The sequence below is a fragment of the Columba livia genome, chromosome 28 (assembly GCF_036013475.1).
Source record: "Columba livia isolate bColLiv1 breed racing homer chromosome 28, bColLiv1.pat.W.v2, whole genome shotgun sequence".
Classification (NCBI taxonomy): Eukaryota; Metazoa; Chordata; class Aves; order Columbiformes; family Columbidae; genus Columba; species Columba livia.
This window is the reverse complement of record NC_088629.1, coordinates 100,827-117,242: the sequence shown is the minus strand read 5'-3', so window position 1 is coordinate 117,242 and position 16,416 is coordinate 100,827. Positions and strand designations below refer to the sequence as shown.

The 16,416-nt window shown below is 52.2% G+C and overlaps 1 protein-coding gene across 2 annotated transcripts in view; it reads left to right on the top strand.

Annotated features, from left to right (window-relative positions):
• Positions 1-16,341, top strand: part of NCSTN (nicastrin) — a 28,766-nt gene extending 12,425 nt beyond the window's left edge. The window contains exon 17 of one of the 2 annotated variants that reach the window (XM_021282833.2): positions 16,131-16,341. In XM_021282833.2, coding sequence (XP_021138508.1) covers positions 16,131-16,163 — 33 coding nt within the window. In that variant the 3' untranslated portion in view covers positions 16,164-16,341. Of the gene's footprint in view, positions 1-476; positions 1,175-16,130 lie in introns of those variants that run through there. The other variant, XM_005515096.3, reaches the window with a different exon arrangement.
• Positions 16,342-16,416: the final 75 nt, after the last annotated feature.

Genomic DNA, 16,416 nt, shown 5'->3' with positions numbered 1-16,416 from the left:
GGGTTTGGCACTTAGGCTGCAGGAAGGGTGCTGAGCAGGAGGTGATCTCGGTTATGCAGAGGCTGTTGGCAGATGTTGATTCTGCCAGTAACTGTGGTGCTTGAAGGAGATGACAGTCCATGCAGGAGTAGCCAAAGGGTCACATTGAGTGTTCACTAAAAATCTTTGCAAACTGTTTCAACCACTCTGAAATGCGCCATGTCCTTATCTGTGATACTTTTTTACCTTTTCTCTTAAACATTTGTTTGTGTGCACTGTTGATAACTTCAATGAAAGCTGACCTGGTCCTGTCTGGTAGTTGCTTTTGTCTGAGACTGTAAGGTCCTCAGATTGTCTCTGTATTTTAATGCACATGGTGCTCAGTAACGAGCTGGTTTCTGTAGCTTCTGACAGAGACTGCCAATTCAATGCGAATTCTGTAAGGTGCTGCAGATTTGTGTGTGTAACAATGCTGAGTGTTTCTCATCCCTTCCTAGATAATCACTTTGGTTGTGGGCATTGCCATTCTGATCATCTCTCTCCTCGCCACATATTTTATCAACGCCAAAGCGGATGTGCTTTTTAGCATCCCACGGGACCCTGGGGCTGTGGCTTACTGAAGATGCTCTCGGGGCCTGAGAAGTCTTAGCCCTTGGATTCCAATTGTCAAATGTAAAACTACACTGGAATGCCCCTCTCTCTGGATAGGGATGCAAATGGTTCTCACCAGAGCTTCTGTGCTTGGGTTCTGGAGACTGAGCCCCAAAACATGAGAGACTTGCCCAGAAAACAGTGCCGGCCGAGCCCGAAAGAAACTGTGACTGAGAAGTTCCCAAAGCCTTTCTTTTTGATTTGTCCTTATTTTCGAGCAACTTGAGAGGATTGGTCCTGAATGCCACCGAGACAACAACGGGATGGATTTGTTCCCTAAAGGAAGGCAGGGTGGAAAGGGGAAAGGTGTTTTCTCTGGGGTGAATGGGACTAGCGGAATTACGTGGTGGTTGGCAGCACAGGTTGCCTGTTCACGTCAACAGTTGCTGTGAATCTGTGTTTACTACAATGCAGGGAGGGCAAGGTATGTTTAACAGATGATTAGATGTAAAATGTCCTTTTTTTTAAATGGTGCAATATTTTCTGGGTTTTGTATATATATAAATAGTTCCGTTTAATTAAAAAATCTCCACTTACAAATTAACCCGTTGCCTATTTTGTCTTAGTTGCTGCCAAAAGGACCAAAATCGCTGGGTGTTGCAATATATTTTGGTCTCGGGAGAAATGGAGCTTGTCTGATTTGTTTTTTGGCTCTCTGTGAACTTTGAATTCCTTCTACAACTGGACCAGAGAGACGTTGTGCTCCCGGGGATGACAGGGAGTTAACTCGCTGGTTTTCAGGCTGTAGCCTCTCCAAGGCAGGGTGGCTGATCGCTCCTGATTCTTGGTCGATACCTGGGCACGGATATAAGAAGTGTGTTTTATAGTGAGCCTGCTGACACATCTTGTTTCCTTTGATGCTGTTGCTTAGTGCCCAGCAAGACCAGGTTCTGTTGTGATTGACCGAACACTCAGATATTCCTGGTTTATTCTTGTGTATAAAAAAATCACTTATTCTTCAGCGATTGTAATTCAAAGGTGCAGTAGTGCTGTTGTTGGCTCAAAACTAGAGAGGATTAATCGCAGAAATCAGAGCTGACTAGCACAAAGGCAGACGTCGGCTTCCCTTCCCTGGAGGACGCTGTGGGCTTATGATGTTTAAGTCTTTTCTCAACTAGGCATACACTCTGGAGTTTTAAAGTAATTCAGACCTTGTACTTTGAGAGCCACGCTGAGGGAGACTTTTTCCACTTGATAAAGCATCCTGCTATCAGGAAACTGCTCCTGGTGCTTGCATTTCTTTGCTCCTGGTGCTGGATTTCTTTGCGTTTTTCCTAGCAATACTGAAGAAACTCGTATCTCAATTTAAATGGACATATCTTGTCTTTACAAGAAGGGTTTTTATAGCTTCTAACTCCTAATCTTTGGACTCATTCCAACTTCATCAGAACAAAATCGGTGCCCCAAAATTATCCAAGTAGACTGTTTCTGTGCATTAAAGTATTCAGGTGAGACGGAAGACTTCCAGAGAGCATGTGATTTGGCAGAGAATTTGGTAAAATATGTTTGTCCTTCCCTAAGGTAAGTTTATTATGGTTTTTTACATATCAAAATGCAAATGCTTAATTCACGGTGGAGCTGTGCTGTGTGGAGAGATGGTCAGCAAATTGAGTCAATATACACAGGGTTCTTGATAATTTTCAGGTTAAAAATGCGGCCTTCCCATACTGCTCTCTTTTCTGATTTTCAAATCTAGATTCTCTGCTTGGATTTGGGCTCTTTTTTTATTTTCCTGAAGGTTTCTGGTTGGAATTTTTTTTCCCATACGAACAGAAAACCACCCTTTTACTGCTCCCAGCCCCATTTTCCACTCCCAGCTTTTTGTTCAGAGCCGCTCTCTGGGCAGGCGAGCAAACAGCTGCCTCCGTTGTCGGTGCCGCCGCGGCTCCTCGGAGGGCCAACAGGTCTCCCTGCGGACGCTGCGATGAGCGACCCTCCTAGCGGGGCCTGAAAAAAGGAGGGGAGAAGCGAGGGCTGGCAGGTGCTTCAGCAGAGACACGTTTTCCCTCCTGCTGCCAACGCCGGAGAAGACTGCAAGTTTTCGCTTCACTGTCAGTCTAAAATTTCGCCTGAGCTGGGGGTTTGTGTGCCTCTCAAACTCTCTTGGTGCCAGCAGTGTTGCTGCACAGGGCGGGTAAAAGGAAAGGCAGGGGCTGTCGGTGTTTCCAGCCCTCCTCGTCATGTTTTGCCATGGTTGGTAAATTTGTTTTGTTCAGCTGGCTTTTGATGACGAGGCTTGTGCCGTGCAGATCGGAGCCTTCCCTCCTCTGGGGAATCGGGCCTGAGTGTTGGATGAAAGGGGGTGGGGAAGAAATAGTCAGGATTGTGGGACTTGTCCGGGAAATAAATGAGCTACGAGAGCAAGTCCAAGTCCCCAGGTTTCTCTTCCCCAGACTGGCTGTGGCCGCTTCCCTGCCCCTCGCAGCGTCCTCACTGGTGACACGGCCCTGCTGCTGCCCTGTCTCACAGGGCGAGGGGATGCTCTGAGACCTTGATGGTGAACTGGACCTGAAATACAAAGGTGTTTTGTTAAAGTAAAGCTAGTGTTGGTGAAAGAAACTGCTGTGTGTGTTGTGGAGAATGAAATCGTGATTTATACAGAAACAAGATGATGCAGAAAGTCTTATGTTCACCTGCATCCCTTGTCAGATTGTAAATGGGAGGAACTGGGATCTCTGACCTATCCAGTCACCTAGTGTCACTGCTGATCTTCAAACAAAGAGCTGACAGTGGATTTGGGAGTGCTCGTTCCCCTCCGCTGGGACTAGGAAAGCCTTTGCAGCTATTGTGTACAGCTACTAAATCGCTGCCCCTGCGGGAGCTGCTGTCTGCTGCTTTAAGCCCAGAGTTAGCGTCTTAGCCCTGGAAAGGCTCCCTCTTAAGCCATCCTTTCCGTGCCTTCAGTCTGAGTACAGTTATCTGCAGTACGTACGTCCCCAGTTTCAAAACAAAACAGGCTTGGCTTCTTGTTTATCTTCCTTCGTAACATGCAGTAGCTGCCTTTGGTTTGGGGCTGAGTTTTCTCTCGTTTTCCTCCTGCCCGTTGTGGTGTAACAGCAGCTGTCCTCAGCTGTGCGAGCCCTGAAGTTGATAACTCCCCTGATACGCTTCTCTCCATCACTCCTGAGATTATGTACATTAATTAGAGCATCCCTAATGCTAATAAGCAATAGTAAGTGCCTTCTCAGTACGTGAATGTGGAAAGTAGAGTGCTGGTATATACATAGATTCATTTTTATCTTTACAGCAGAAACAAAATTACTGAGGTGCAGCTACATGTATTTTGATGTGTGCTGGACTTCTTTGGGATGAATGACATAATTCCCCTGTTCAAAGCCCACTTGCTTTGATAATTAGAAAAGTTTGCATGGAAAATTATGCAAAAGGTAGGGAAAGCAGACAACTTTTCTGCTCCGTGTCTGGTTGTCTTTGAAGCAGCGACCCACAGCAGAGTAACCCTGGCTGCCTCTTGGCCAAGGGAAGGGATGCAGCAAGGGCCACTCGTGTCTGTCATAGCTGGTCTAGGGGGACACAGTCCAGCTGGGAACCAATTAACGGGAACGCTCTAGAGGTACTGAGCTCTTTTCTGGCTTCGACAGATTTCTCCTGACAAACCTTGCTGCAGTGTTTTAAGATACTCTCCCAGGTGACAAAGGTTACCCTCCCTCTAGCAGAGCCAGCAGAGGAGGCAAAAGCTCACGCTGTTTCAGTTCAACATCACAGTCAAGTTTAGGTACTGGGAAAATATTCTCTTCTCTTAGTCTTTGCCTTGTTGCTCCAAATCATGAGTACTCCTTCCAGAACTACTACATTTTGAGGTTGTTTTACATTATTCCTGGTCTAACTAGTTCTTCCTGATGCTTATAGGTGCTGGACGGCTTTGAGTTCTGTCCAAGCACTTAACATCCTTGGCGTCTTTCAGGCATTGAGACCAGCAGGTCAGTTATTCTGCTGGCTGAAAGGGACTGAGGGTCTGCAAGCTCTTTTCTCTGCTCCGTGTTTGACCAAAGAAACGGAAGAAAAGCGAAAGCAGCTGAGTACCCACAGGCAAACACACCTTCAAGAGGTGGAGCCTGGAAGAAGCAAGTTCTGCAGCCCTCTGCCAGGGCAAAAAAGAGGTGATGCAACTTCTGGCAAGTCTTGCTGAACTGCTCCTCCAAGTAAACAGCCCGCTGATGCCAGCGAGGGCTGGGGCACTCACTCCCAGGGGCACCTGCCTGGCTGCGCCTTGCACTGGGTTTGGTGGTGAAGGCTGCAGCTCTGCACCTGTTCCCATCTCCTCCCTGTGTCCAGTTCCAGTGAGACTGGCGCTGGCAGGGCAGCCCTGGAGAAGATCAAGAGGACACTGGAAATTCCTTTCCTGTCAAACTTGGGAGAGAAGTAATTCACTACCTGCTGACGGCTCTTTTGTCTACAAGGTGCTGAGCCAGGAATAGAAAGAAACCCAGCGATCTCTCTGCCTCACTTTTCTCCTGACTGTCCTTGACTGTCCTCCAAAATTACCTTCATCCCTATACCTTGCATTCTACAGTTCAATGAGAAGTCTCATCCTTACCGATATCCCCACAGCCTCTCCTTGGGACTCCAACCCATGCCTTGGGTACTGAGAGAGCACCTAGATTACCCCAGACCACCTCCAGCTCCACCGAAGCGCAGACTCGTTTTTTTGGGCAGCCCCCGACTCATCTTGCCGAGGAGGGCAGCTGGCACATGCTTTCTCCGTCGCAGAACCCCCAGGCATCTTGCTGAGACACCCCCCCCCGCCCCCTTCATGCACACACATAATTTGCAAGCATCAATTTCCTCTCCTGTCTCCCCATGCAACTCTAACAGGGATTTCTGCACAAAAAGAAGATGCCACTGAGTCTCTTGACCTGTGAACTCAGCTGCCTCCCAGGAGGCAGAGGGCTGGGGCTGAGCCCAGAGAGGAGGGTTTGCAGCTGCCCTCGTGCCCTGAGGGGGAGACATATGGGGGTGACAGTCAATGAGACCAGGAGAAAGGAGAGGAAATGTATGTTTTCTTAGCGCTCAGCCTCTCAGCTCCTGGGAACTTTATGGCTCTGGAATATTAAGAGGCAGGGAAGTTAATTAATACCCAGAACAAAGCCAGGTCTGTTTGGCTTCTGGGAGAAGGAAACGGTGGAGACAGGAAGAAAAAATTGGTGTAGTCTCAAATAATTTTTATATGTTTTATCAGAAGCTAAAATAGAGATGAAGCTGACTGGGAGGCAGAGGGCTTGAGTTTTGGAGACCAAAGAGGCTTTCTGACTAAGGGCAGTAGAGTTTGTTGGGTGAGCTATAGGAGCAGCTCCCAGTGCATTATTCAAGCTGAGGGCTGAGCTTGGGGCATCGCAGAGCAGGGTTCATAGTACTGTGCTCTCTGCCACTTCTCTGAGAAGTCGCTGTTTTTCTGACTTGAGTTAACACTACTTGAGTTAACACTTCTGCTCCTCCTTCCCCTCCAGTCTGCCCAGCTTCTGGTGCCTCTCCTGTTCCCGGTGCTGGAGCCCAGCGTCTGTGCTTTGGGCAGCAGTGGCTGCAGCTGGCCGCGGTTGAGCTGTCCCACACATGGCCTTGCTGGGACCATCATTTGCAGGGACAGAATTTAGCTTTAACTGCCAAATAAATATGTGGAAAAAACCCACTTGCCTCATGAAGAAGAGCTACTCCTTCTACATGCCTTCAAACTGCTCTAGATCTCTCTGTGCTGAATACTTTAAAGAGCTCAAAGCTTTGTGTGCCCTGTGCCTCAAGTCTCTGAAGCGGGTCAGAGCCCATCATTTCCCTGCGTAGACTGGCAGAGCTTTGGTCTATGGACCACTGAAGAGAGTACAGACATAACAGAGCCTTTGCATGATGCTGCTGTCTAAAGAATACATCGAGTGCTGTGTCCTAGTCCAGTGCTCTGTCATAGAATCAGAGAATCATTTTGGTTGGAAGAGCCCCACCCCTGGCATTAACCCCTGTTCCTGAGAACCTCATCTTTGCGTCTGTTCGAGCCCTCCAGGGCTGGTGACTCCAGCACTGCCCTGGGCAGCCTGTTCTAATGCCCCACAGCCCTTTCCAGGAATAAATTGTTCCCAAGATCCAACCTCAACCTCCCCTGGCGCAACTTGAGGCCGTTTCCTCTGCTCCTGGCGCTTGTTCCTGGGGAGCAGAGCCCGACCCCCCCTGGCTCCAAGCTCCTTTCAGGCAGTTCAGAGATCAGAAGGTCTCCCCTCAGCTCCTGTTCTCCAGCTGAACCCCCCAGGTCCCTCAGCCGCTCCATCACACTTGTGCTCCAGCCCCTCACCAGTCTGTTTCCTTTTCTGAGCTCTCTCTGTCCAGTAGCCTATGGTCAGTCCCTAGTAGTCCTGCTGCCGTGATTGTTGACAGCTGTGTTCTGTGCCATACCCGTGAGCAGCTACAAGGTCCAGATGAAGGAATGAAGGATATAACTATCACAGCAAGAAAGGGTCATTGGCTGGCACCCAGCAGGCATCTGAGTCCAACGTGTTTAAAATCAGGGTCTGACTGTTACAAATAGGAGCACAGGAACTGCCAGACTGGATCACGCCCAGGGTCCATCTCTGTGGCTGCCCTTGTCCCTGACAGGGACCAGGTGCTGCTGGGAAAGGCACAGGAGACCCTCGAGTGACCCCAAATCCACTACACCCTGATACCTGGGCACCTGCTTCCCCCGGTGGGTACCGCTGCAGCCCTCTGCCGCGGCTCTGCTCTGCCTTGTCCCCTCTGTGTGCACTGAGAACACCCAGGCAGGTACCACCACCATGCCCGCGCATCCAGCCATCCGTCTGCCCATCATCCGGCCAGCCGTGTGCGTTCCTGGAGAGAAATAACCAGGGCTGGAGAAAAATGGAAGGTACTTCGGGAAGATTCAAGATTGCTGTTTCCCCGCCTGCCTTGTGCAGCTCCGTGCTCCTGGGGCTCCATCCTTTTATCTCCGTGCTTTGTCCAGCCTCTTTCACCTGCATGTCCAGCCTGACGGTGATGCAATCACTCAGAGAAGGTAGAGGGTGGGGCGGGGGTGGAGGATGCTGCCTAGGACATACAGCTCTGTGCTACCCAGGTGATCTTTCCCTAGTTCCAGCATGGCCTTAACAGTGAGGTTTCTGGGGCTAATCAAGATCGACATACAAACAAAACAGCATCTCTACATCTCGCAGCCAGCAGAAAGGGAGAAGCAGATGGGCTAGAGGAGGCAGGGAGCTGCTGCTAAATGGATTGATGGAGAGGCCTTTAAGAGAGATGGATTGGAGAGGGAGCCGCTGGAGGAAAGGGCTGGGGCAGCCACACTGCAAATGGGGCAGGGGCCCAGGGAGATGATGGGAAGGGAGAAAGGCCTGCAGATAACAGATGGATGGACACAAAGACTGGAAGGGAAGAGAGGGACAGATGGACAGGCAATAGAGAGAGTCAGGAGAAGAGAGGGATCTGAACGTAATTAGATTGGATCCGATTATGACAGACTCGATTAGAGCAATATTATGATCAGGAACTTCTGTCGCTATTTGGCTTTTAGGGGAGAACAAAGCCAGAGAGCACGTGTGGAAGGGGGACAAGCAAAGGCGAAGGGAACCGGGAAGGATGAAAGGAAAGGGGCTCCTTGTGAAAGCTGTCAGTGGTGGTAGTGACAGATTGTCTAGTTACCGAGCACCGGGGCCGTCTGTCACCGACCGCTCACAAAACCTGCGTTCAATAAAAGCCAGGGAGACAAAGGCGAGAAGAGGAGAGGGGCTATCAGAGCTGAGAGCTTCTGTCACAAGCCAGGCAAGCGTGCCCAGGGCTTGGGGAGAGCTGTGCCATTCAGGGACCTTCTGTTGTTACCTGAGCACATGCACAGTAAACACAGCTGAGCGTGCAAGCACTTGCTGAGGGGTGCTGGGCCTTGCTCAGCCACCTACCTGCATGCACACGTACCCTGCGGCCCAAGTTTGCGCGTGCACACACACTTGTGCGCACGCAGCTTGCACAGACAGCCTGCACGCACACACAGATTGGTGTGCTCTAATGTAGTGGCCCAAAAAGGCCTTGAGCCCTGGCTCTGCAGGGCATCATCATCCCAAGTGATGATTAACAGCCTGCCTGGGTGTTTCTCCAGTGTCAGTCCAAATAGCTCTGCTTCCCACTCGCTGTCTGAAGAGTCTGGTAGCTGGAGCTCACCCAGCTGAGCATCATGATGTGGTCAGAGAGGCCTCACACTGTCTGTGCGGAGCATCTGAACCTTCGCAGCCAGCTCGGGCTGCAGCCATTGGTTGCAAAAGCATGCTGCAAACCAGACAGGATGGAGCTGGCAGCTGCCCCCTTCACAAACTGCACTTGTGCACATCTGGACAAAGTGTAATGGCACCAAATGTGACCCCGTGGATGGTATGGGTTCTGCGATTGCTTGACTGCAGAGAACAGCCCAAACAGGCAGGTCTGCTGGAGAAGACTGCCATGAATGAGCAGCCAGGTGGTCACAGAAATGTGGGGGAGCCCAGTGCCTTTTGTTTTGCAGAGGGTCCTTGCTGGAGAGATGGGGCACAGTCCCACCGGTTGCATGAAGGTACCATTTTGTCGGGGGCAGGAGCAGTAACACCCCCTGGGGTCTTGATCTTCCTGGCATCATGGTAGGGTAGGGATCTTCCAGATCTCCTACCCATCATTATGGCATCCAGCCCCTCACTGTAAAAAAGTTGCGAGTTCTTAGGAACATGGTTTAGTGCCAGAGTTAGGTTAGGTTGTCGTTGGACTCAATGATCCTGAGGGTCTCTTCCAACTGAAGTGATTCCATTATTCTGGTTGGGGCTGCTCCAGCAGCACAAGGGTTAAAGCTGCCTGTTTTCCTTGACAAGCCCAGGCCAGTGTGGTCCCCAGTGTCTTTGTACAATATGTCACTTCATCCCCTGCCAAATGCTGCCTCTTCTAGTCCCTTTCCATACCTCACTGTGCACTCCCTGCGTGCACAGGGGTAGCGCAGCTCAGGTCCCCCTGGCCCTGGCCCACAGCTCCTCTCTTTGCAGCTGATCCCAAAACCTTGTGCATTAAGGTGGGCAAGTCCTGGAGGGCTTTGTCCCCTCAGATGGAAATGCTACAATGGACTCACTCGGCGTCAAATTGAAGGTATCAAGAGATTTTAAAAAGTTGGCCGTGCTCCCATCAGTGTTCTCCAGCCTCTTTCTTCTTCAATGATGCTGTGTTGAAAGGGAGGTTCAGGAATTCGGGGGAAATGAGGATTTTCTGCAGGCTCTGGGTTATGGGCTCCTGCCATTAAGAAACCTGCCTGGTTTTGGCAGGGAATGCCAGTTTCTCTCAGCTAGCAAGTTGGGTAATTCAGAAGTGAAGAACAAAACTAGAGGGTCTCTTGTTTTCCCTCCCCCAAATCCCGTCAGTTTTTGGACAGCCATAGGATATTGGAAGCTCACAAGTTCTTGCTGAGGAGGTAGAGAATGACGTAGCAGCCGAACTCCCAGGGACCAGGGCAGCTCCCCGGGCTAAAGGCTGTGAGCGGGGACCGGGGAGGATTGCAGCCATGGCGGAGAGTGCACAAGAAAGATCTTGAGTTTCTCGCTTTGCCATCACCCTCCCACGAGACCCGTGGCTGTGGCTTCGTCTTGCTCTGCTCCCTGGCGCAGCCCCCCCGCCGGTGTTCGTCTTACCTGCCGTGAGCCGGGCGGTTCTGTGAGACTTTGCACTCAGCATCAGGGAAGCGTCCTGACCCTAGACATTTCTCAGGTACAAAGAGCCACCGTTTTCCAAGCTGAGGGACATCCCCAGGTGAAATCCTCCGTCCCGGCAGCGCAGAATTTGGATGCTGACAGATAAAGGGGCTTTTGCAATCTCAGCTCTTACCTGCGGGAGGAGGAAGGCTGAAAGTCTTCATCATTCCAGGGCAGCGTTAAGGTGACCATATTGTGGGAAAGGGGAGTGGGTGCTGTGTTTGTGTCACTGGAGAGGGCTGTCCCTGGTTAGTGACCGACGCCTGGGGGACAAGCCAGGCAGTCGGTGTTCTCACAGAACACTGCGCGTCGTTCCCTGGGAGAGCCGCGAGGATCCAGGGTAGGATTTTGAAGCTGCTAAATCCTCAACTTGGGAGAAGAACTGGAGCAGGAGCCTGCTGAAGGGAACTGAAACGCCTGCTTGCCCAGGTGCTCACGCTGCGATGGCCATGAGGCCAGCACAGACCGGGTCTGGCATTCCCCTGGAGAAGCTCCGGCAGCCGGCTCCACTCCATCCCTCCCCTCCTCCCCGGGCCCAGCCCGGCAGGATGCCCGGAGCAGCCCAGCATCAGCTGCAGAGAGAGGTGGGGCCCTGCTGGCGTCCTGGCAGGGAGAGAGGAGCTGGCCCGGGGGTGAGCAGGCGAGACAGAGGAGGGACAGGCAGCAGGAGCAAGAAAAAACCACAAACAGCCCATTGGGCTCTTGGGAAAGATGGGGGGCCCAGGCAGAGGAAGGCAGCGCGGGAGGAGGGGGACGTGTGTGCAGGGGGATACGGGGTGTGCAACGGTGAAGGGTACACACGCCCATGTGAATTTGTACGTGCTGCTCGCGTGTCCACACGTGAGCCATGATGTGTGCCTGTGCGAAGTGTCCGTGAGGTGCATGTGCGATGGATGTGCAGAACGCGTTGCATCCAGTGCCCTACCTGGGCGTGCTGTGCATCGTGTGCACTGGTCTCAGGGTGGACGTGGCTATTGCCACGAGCTCATTAGGCGAATATTGTTTTCTAATCGGTGCCATAGCAATGGCGAGGTGGGCTCCTCGCTGCCACCTGGTCCCTCTGCCTCCTCCACCGCTCGCCCTGCAAACTCCAAGACCATCTGCCGATCCATGCCATGGGCTGGAGTCCACCCAAGTGCAGATGCCCATCACCTGGGCTTTGCCTGCAGTGCAGGGGAGGGGGAACCAGCCTCCAGGGCTGGGAGGAAGCACGGGAGGGCCATAACCTCCAGCACTCAGAGGAGGGAGGGAGAGGATGAAGGTAGGAGACTCCAGCAAGGAAACTACAGAGAGGTCTAAGAGGACACACAGATACATATGAGCGGGATGGGGATGCAGGAATTTACTGATAATGAGGACAAACTGGAGCAGATTTTTGCAAGACAGAGTTTAACAGGAAAATTTGAAATAGGAGAAGGGTGAGAGGCAGAGACAAAGTCTAACCCACAAAAGAGATCATTGTTTTGTGGTTAAATAGAGGATCAGCATTTCAAAGTAATACCTGTGTATTCTAGGTACCGCTTGCTTTCACTTACTTTCTCTCCTCACCAAACTTTACTACAGGTGAATTTTACAGCAGCTGCTAGGCAGGACCTGTAGGATAGTTGCTGCTGCTGGTGGAATCTGTCTGTGGTCTGGGCACCCACCAGTGCTCACCCACCCTACACAAGCACCTGCAGACCCGTGCAGCATGCAGCTGTGTGTCCACGGACACGCACGCATGCTGTCGCAGCACAGACACGCAGCCTGGCTCCCACAGGTGCCCGTGCCACGGCAGCAGGGGCTGCACACCAGTGGGAGCCACCAGGAAGGCTGTGTCATCGGTCCCACATCTTCTGCAGACCCTGCTCCTCATCCCACCCCAGCACAGAGACTTGCCTGCCTGCCTGTCTCTCCTCCTCCCCTTTCCACGCTTGCTCCCATCTCTCTATTTCTCCTTTATGAAATATGCATGGAGAACAGATGTCGCCTTCTCCCGGAGCACCCCCACCCTCCTCCCTCCCTCTCTCCCAGCCCACCACCTCCATCCACCCTCCAGGACCACATCCAACCTCCACCTCCCTCCTCTCCCGGGGGCTCCAACCTCCCGCACAGCCAATGGCATCCCCTCGCTTTACTTTAATATTTATGAGGGGGGGAGCACTGGAGCGGCCAATGAGGCAGCCGGGGTCGGACCCGTCGTGCAAGGCTGGGGTGTATATATAGCACATGGGGCACATGCCTCTTTTGGGTGTCCATCTCAGTGCGTGGCGGCCCACTCCCACTCCTGCTCAAGGAGTAGCATGACCGGGCTCCAAGGCCACCAGGGCTCCCCCTGACTCCCCAGGTCCATCCTGTGGAGCAGGACACCGTGCACACCCAGAGAAACTTTTTGCCTCCTCAATGGACAGATGAGCCAAGCAATTCCTCCCTCCCTGGATTACCTGAGCTTCATCCTGCTGGAAGAAAAAAGCTGGAGCCTGGGAATGGTCATCAGCTTGGGGGTAAGGTGGCTGTCCTGGGGCTGGGTGGACAGTGCTCCTGGATGATTCTATGAGGTTTGATGCTCAAAAATGGAAGCATGGCAGGTGGGGAGAGGGAGAGCGAGATAAGCAGCATGGTCTGTGTGGGATGGAAGCCCTCTGCCCAAATCTTGCAGGCTCTCTCGGGAAGGGGCTTGACCCTTCTGCTTGTACTCGGTGCGAGGTTGAACACACAAACCTGCCTGCGTGTCCTTTGCTTTGGGCTTGGCAGTGGCACAGGGGATTTCTGATCAGGAAAAAGAAAAGGAACCTCCATTCAGATGGCCTTAAATTGGGCACTCGTCACAGTTTGCATGGCCAGGGAGTCCTCAAAAATTGTCACACTGCCGGTCTGGAGTGCAAGGCAAAGGGCAGGCAAGGAGATGGGAAGCACTGCTTCCCCTCGGGGGTTTAAGCATTACTGAGGTTTTGCTGAAGGCAGGACTGGAGCAAGTGTAGGTTTAAAGGAGTTTCTTGCAGTAGATTAATTTAGTAAGATGACAGTTTACAGTTCATCTGAAGGAGAATGAAAGCACCTCAGAGCACAAGTCACCCAGGTGAAGGAAAAGCTCTTTGAGGACTGGACTCACCGAGCAAAGGAAGAGTGAGAGAAGGAGTTTATTTGGGTCCAGTACTGAAACTTGTCTTCATGCAAATGGTCCAGTGTCTCCTGCCGACATCCTTCTGTGACTGAGAACAGAGACCCCTGTGCAGGGCTCCTGCCTCCCGTGTCTGATACACCTTGAATTCACTCGCAGGGATGCTGAAACAGCAACAGCAACGTGTCCCACAGCCCATGTCTGACTGGTGAGTGCTTCCTGGGCTGTTCCTGGGCCAGGTCACTATCCCCATCTGCCCAAGGAGAAGGAGCTTCTGCAGCCTCTTCTCCACCAGGATGAGAGCGACACACTCGTGCCTCAGTGCTGGTGTCCTAGGAGGTTGTTTGTCTCCTTCCCTGCCCTATGCTGAAGTGATGAGGCCAGGAGGCAGCAGAGCTGCTCAGCAGTTTCTTGCTGGGGTGGCTCACCTGCACGTGGACGGCACCTACAGTGCGGCCCTGGGTGGATGAGACAGAGCCTGCATTTGCAGAGCAAGAGTAGATCAGGCCTGTGGTTTTCAGAGCAGCAGCACCGGGATAAGAGGGAGACATAAGAGTGGTGAAGAGAGTGCAAGAGATCAAATACAGTTCCCCATCCCCAAGAAGCAGGGGGAGAGTGCTTAAAGAGAAGCTGCACATGTGAGCGTGATCCTGGGATGTCCACGCACCAACTCCCTGCCACAACCCTGGGGCTGAAAGCGCAGAGCTGCCGTGGCATGTGTCTGGCCCCAGGGCTGACCTTCCCTCCTTCTCCTGGCCCTGCTGCCGAAGTGATGCTCCAGGAAAGGATACTGGGAGCGGGGCGGCACTGCCAGCACACAGGGAAACGTGGCCGTGACCGCAAGCCTTGATCTGGCCACCAAGGGCTGCCCCAGCTTGCTGGCCAGCTCCAGGTTTGCTTTGGGTAGTGTTCACGAGGGCAGGGCAGGAATGATCCCTTCACCACCGAGCGCCAGAAAGGAGGTCCTGGGTCTGTGGGAAGGAGACAAGAGCAGAGAGAGAAAAGAAATTAAAGCAGGGGGACAATGGAGAAGGTGAAAAAGGTGCAGGAGTCACCGCTGTGGCGGGTGGCTACAGCAGACGTGGCTGATTCAATAACTTTGTCGCGGTTCTTGGTTCCTGGCTGGTTTGTCTCTGAAGCTGATTGCAGGGAGAGCAAGTGAAACACAAAACCAAACTCAGTCCTGCCCCAAGGGCACTGCAGTTCATTGCAAGCTCAAAGCCTTGAGAGGGCATCTCTGCGGATCCCAAAAGCCACATTTCCATCAGCCCTTCTGTCACCTCTGGGCTAAGGGCTGCACAAGTTTGGGATATGGATGGTTTACCAGTAGTCTCACACACAGCTGAAAGGTTTTGTGTTAGAGCACAGATGTCCAGGTTATTTTTTTAGTGAAATCTGAATATCACAGTGCAAGAATGAGTGTGTATGTGTGTGTGTGTGCACACAGAGATGCCCAACTTTGGGTAGATTTATGAGCGTGGCTGTAAATTACTGTGCATAAATGGATGTCGGATTCTTGCAGAGGAGACTTTGACTGGGAACACTTACATAAATGTGCTGGGAAACATGTCTGTGTGTATATGTGTACACATGTGTGTAAGCACACAGAGAAACAGCCACGTATGTTGTGGTGGGGTACTCAGAGGGGCTGTGCAGACATTTCTATATATGATCTAGTTGAAGATGTCCTTCCTCATTGCAGAGAGGCTGGACTCAGTGAGCTTTGAAGGTCCCTTCCAAACCAAACTGTTCTGTGATTCTATGATTCTGTGATTCTATACACGCTTATGAGGTTCCTTGTGTTCCTTGGGCAGTGCTTCTGCAAACGCACATCAGGGCTCTGCTCCCCACTGGTATTTTAAAGCAGGCTGTGGACTATTTCTCCCCAGTCACTGCCTGTCCGTATTTGTTGAGTTTCCATTTCTCAGTTGTATGGCTCATTACAAGCTTGTCAGGCCTGGGAGAGGTAATATGTTGTACATCTCTGCCTGGCCGCCTTCCCAGGCTGCCGTTGCTTCCAGCAGCAGCATTTCCCCATATGAAGTTTGTTCCCTTTCCTCTGCTCCACCCCAGCCCTTCCCCTGCTTGGTGGGGGGAAAAGATGCACCTGTGGCACATCTGCCTTTCCCAGACCTGCCCCCGGTATGCCGGAGGCAACTGTGCCAGCCTGGGAGCCCCCGTGGGCCTGGCCTCCCCGCCGCGTGCCAGAGCTGTGCTGGGAAGGCGGCAGGGGGAGAAGAAGGGAGAGCAGAGGCAGATTTCCCAGCTGGCAGCACAGCGTCCCGGAGGGAGCAGGGAGCCAGCATCTATTTGGTCACATCAAGCAAAGCAGCTGTGTTGGGTTCCATATGTCGGGGGTGCCAGGATCCATGACATACGGGCTCATTTACTATACAATAAGCTCCCCCCTTCCTCTCGCCTCCGCAGTCTGTTTTTCCCCTTCGCTCATCCACCACCTGTCATCTCTCTGGAGAGCCAGGAGAAATGGCTTCCACCTTCTTCCAGAGCCATCCCACCAGCTCCATCGCCCTCAACTGGGGGCCCGGAGCCCTGTCCCAGCCCAGCGGGCTGTCCGCTGCTCTGACGGGGGCCGATACCACAGGGCAGGTGGAGCAAAGAGCCCTCATGCTCTCTAGCTCCGACTCTTGTGTCTGCCAAGAGCAAGGCAATACTGAGAGCCCCTTGCTTCTGTTTTCTAGAGCTCACGGGAGGAGTTCAGCTCTGACACCTGACGGCTCCGAAACTGGCTGCACAGAAGAGCCTGTGGTCTCTGCGCCTGTGCATGCAGAGGATATCTATTTATTTGTTTATTTATTTTATGCACCCTGCCATCCTTCTTATGTTCTTTATTGTGAAAGTTGCCACCCACCCTACAAGTTCTCCAGGGAAAATTTTAAAATTCCCTTGCAGAGTGTGTGTGTGATGAGGAGGAAGAGGAGGAGAATAACCAGGGGCTTGCTGTGAGCCTGAAACCTTCTCTTTAAA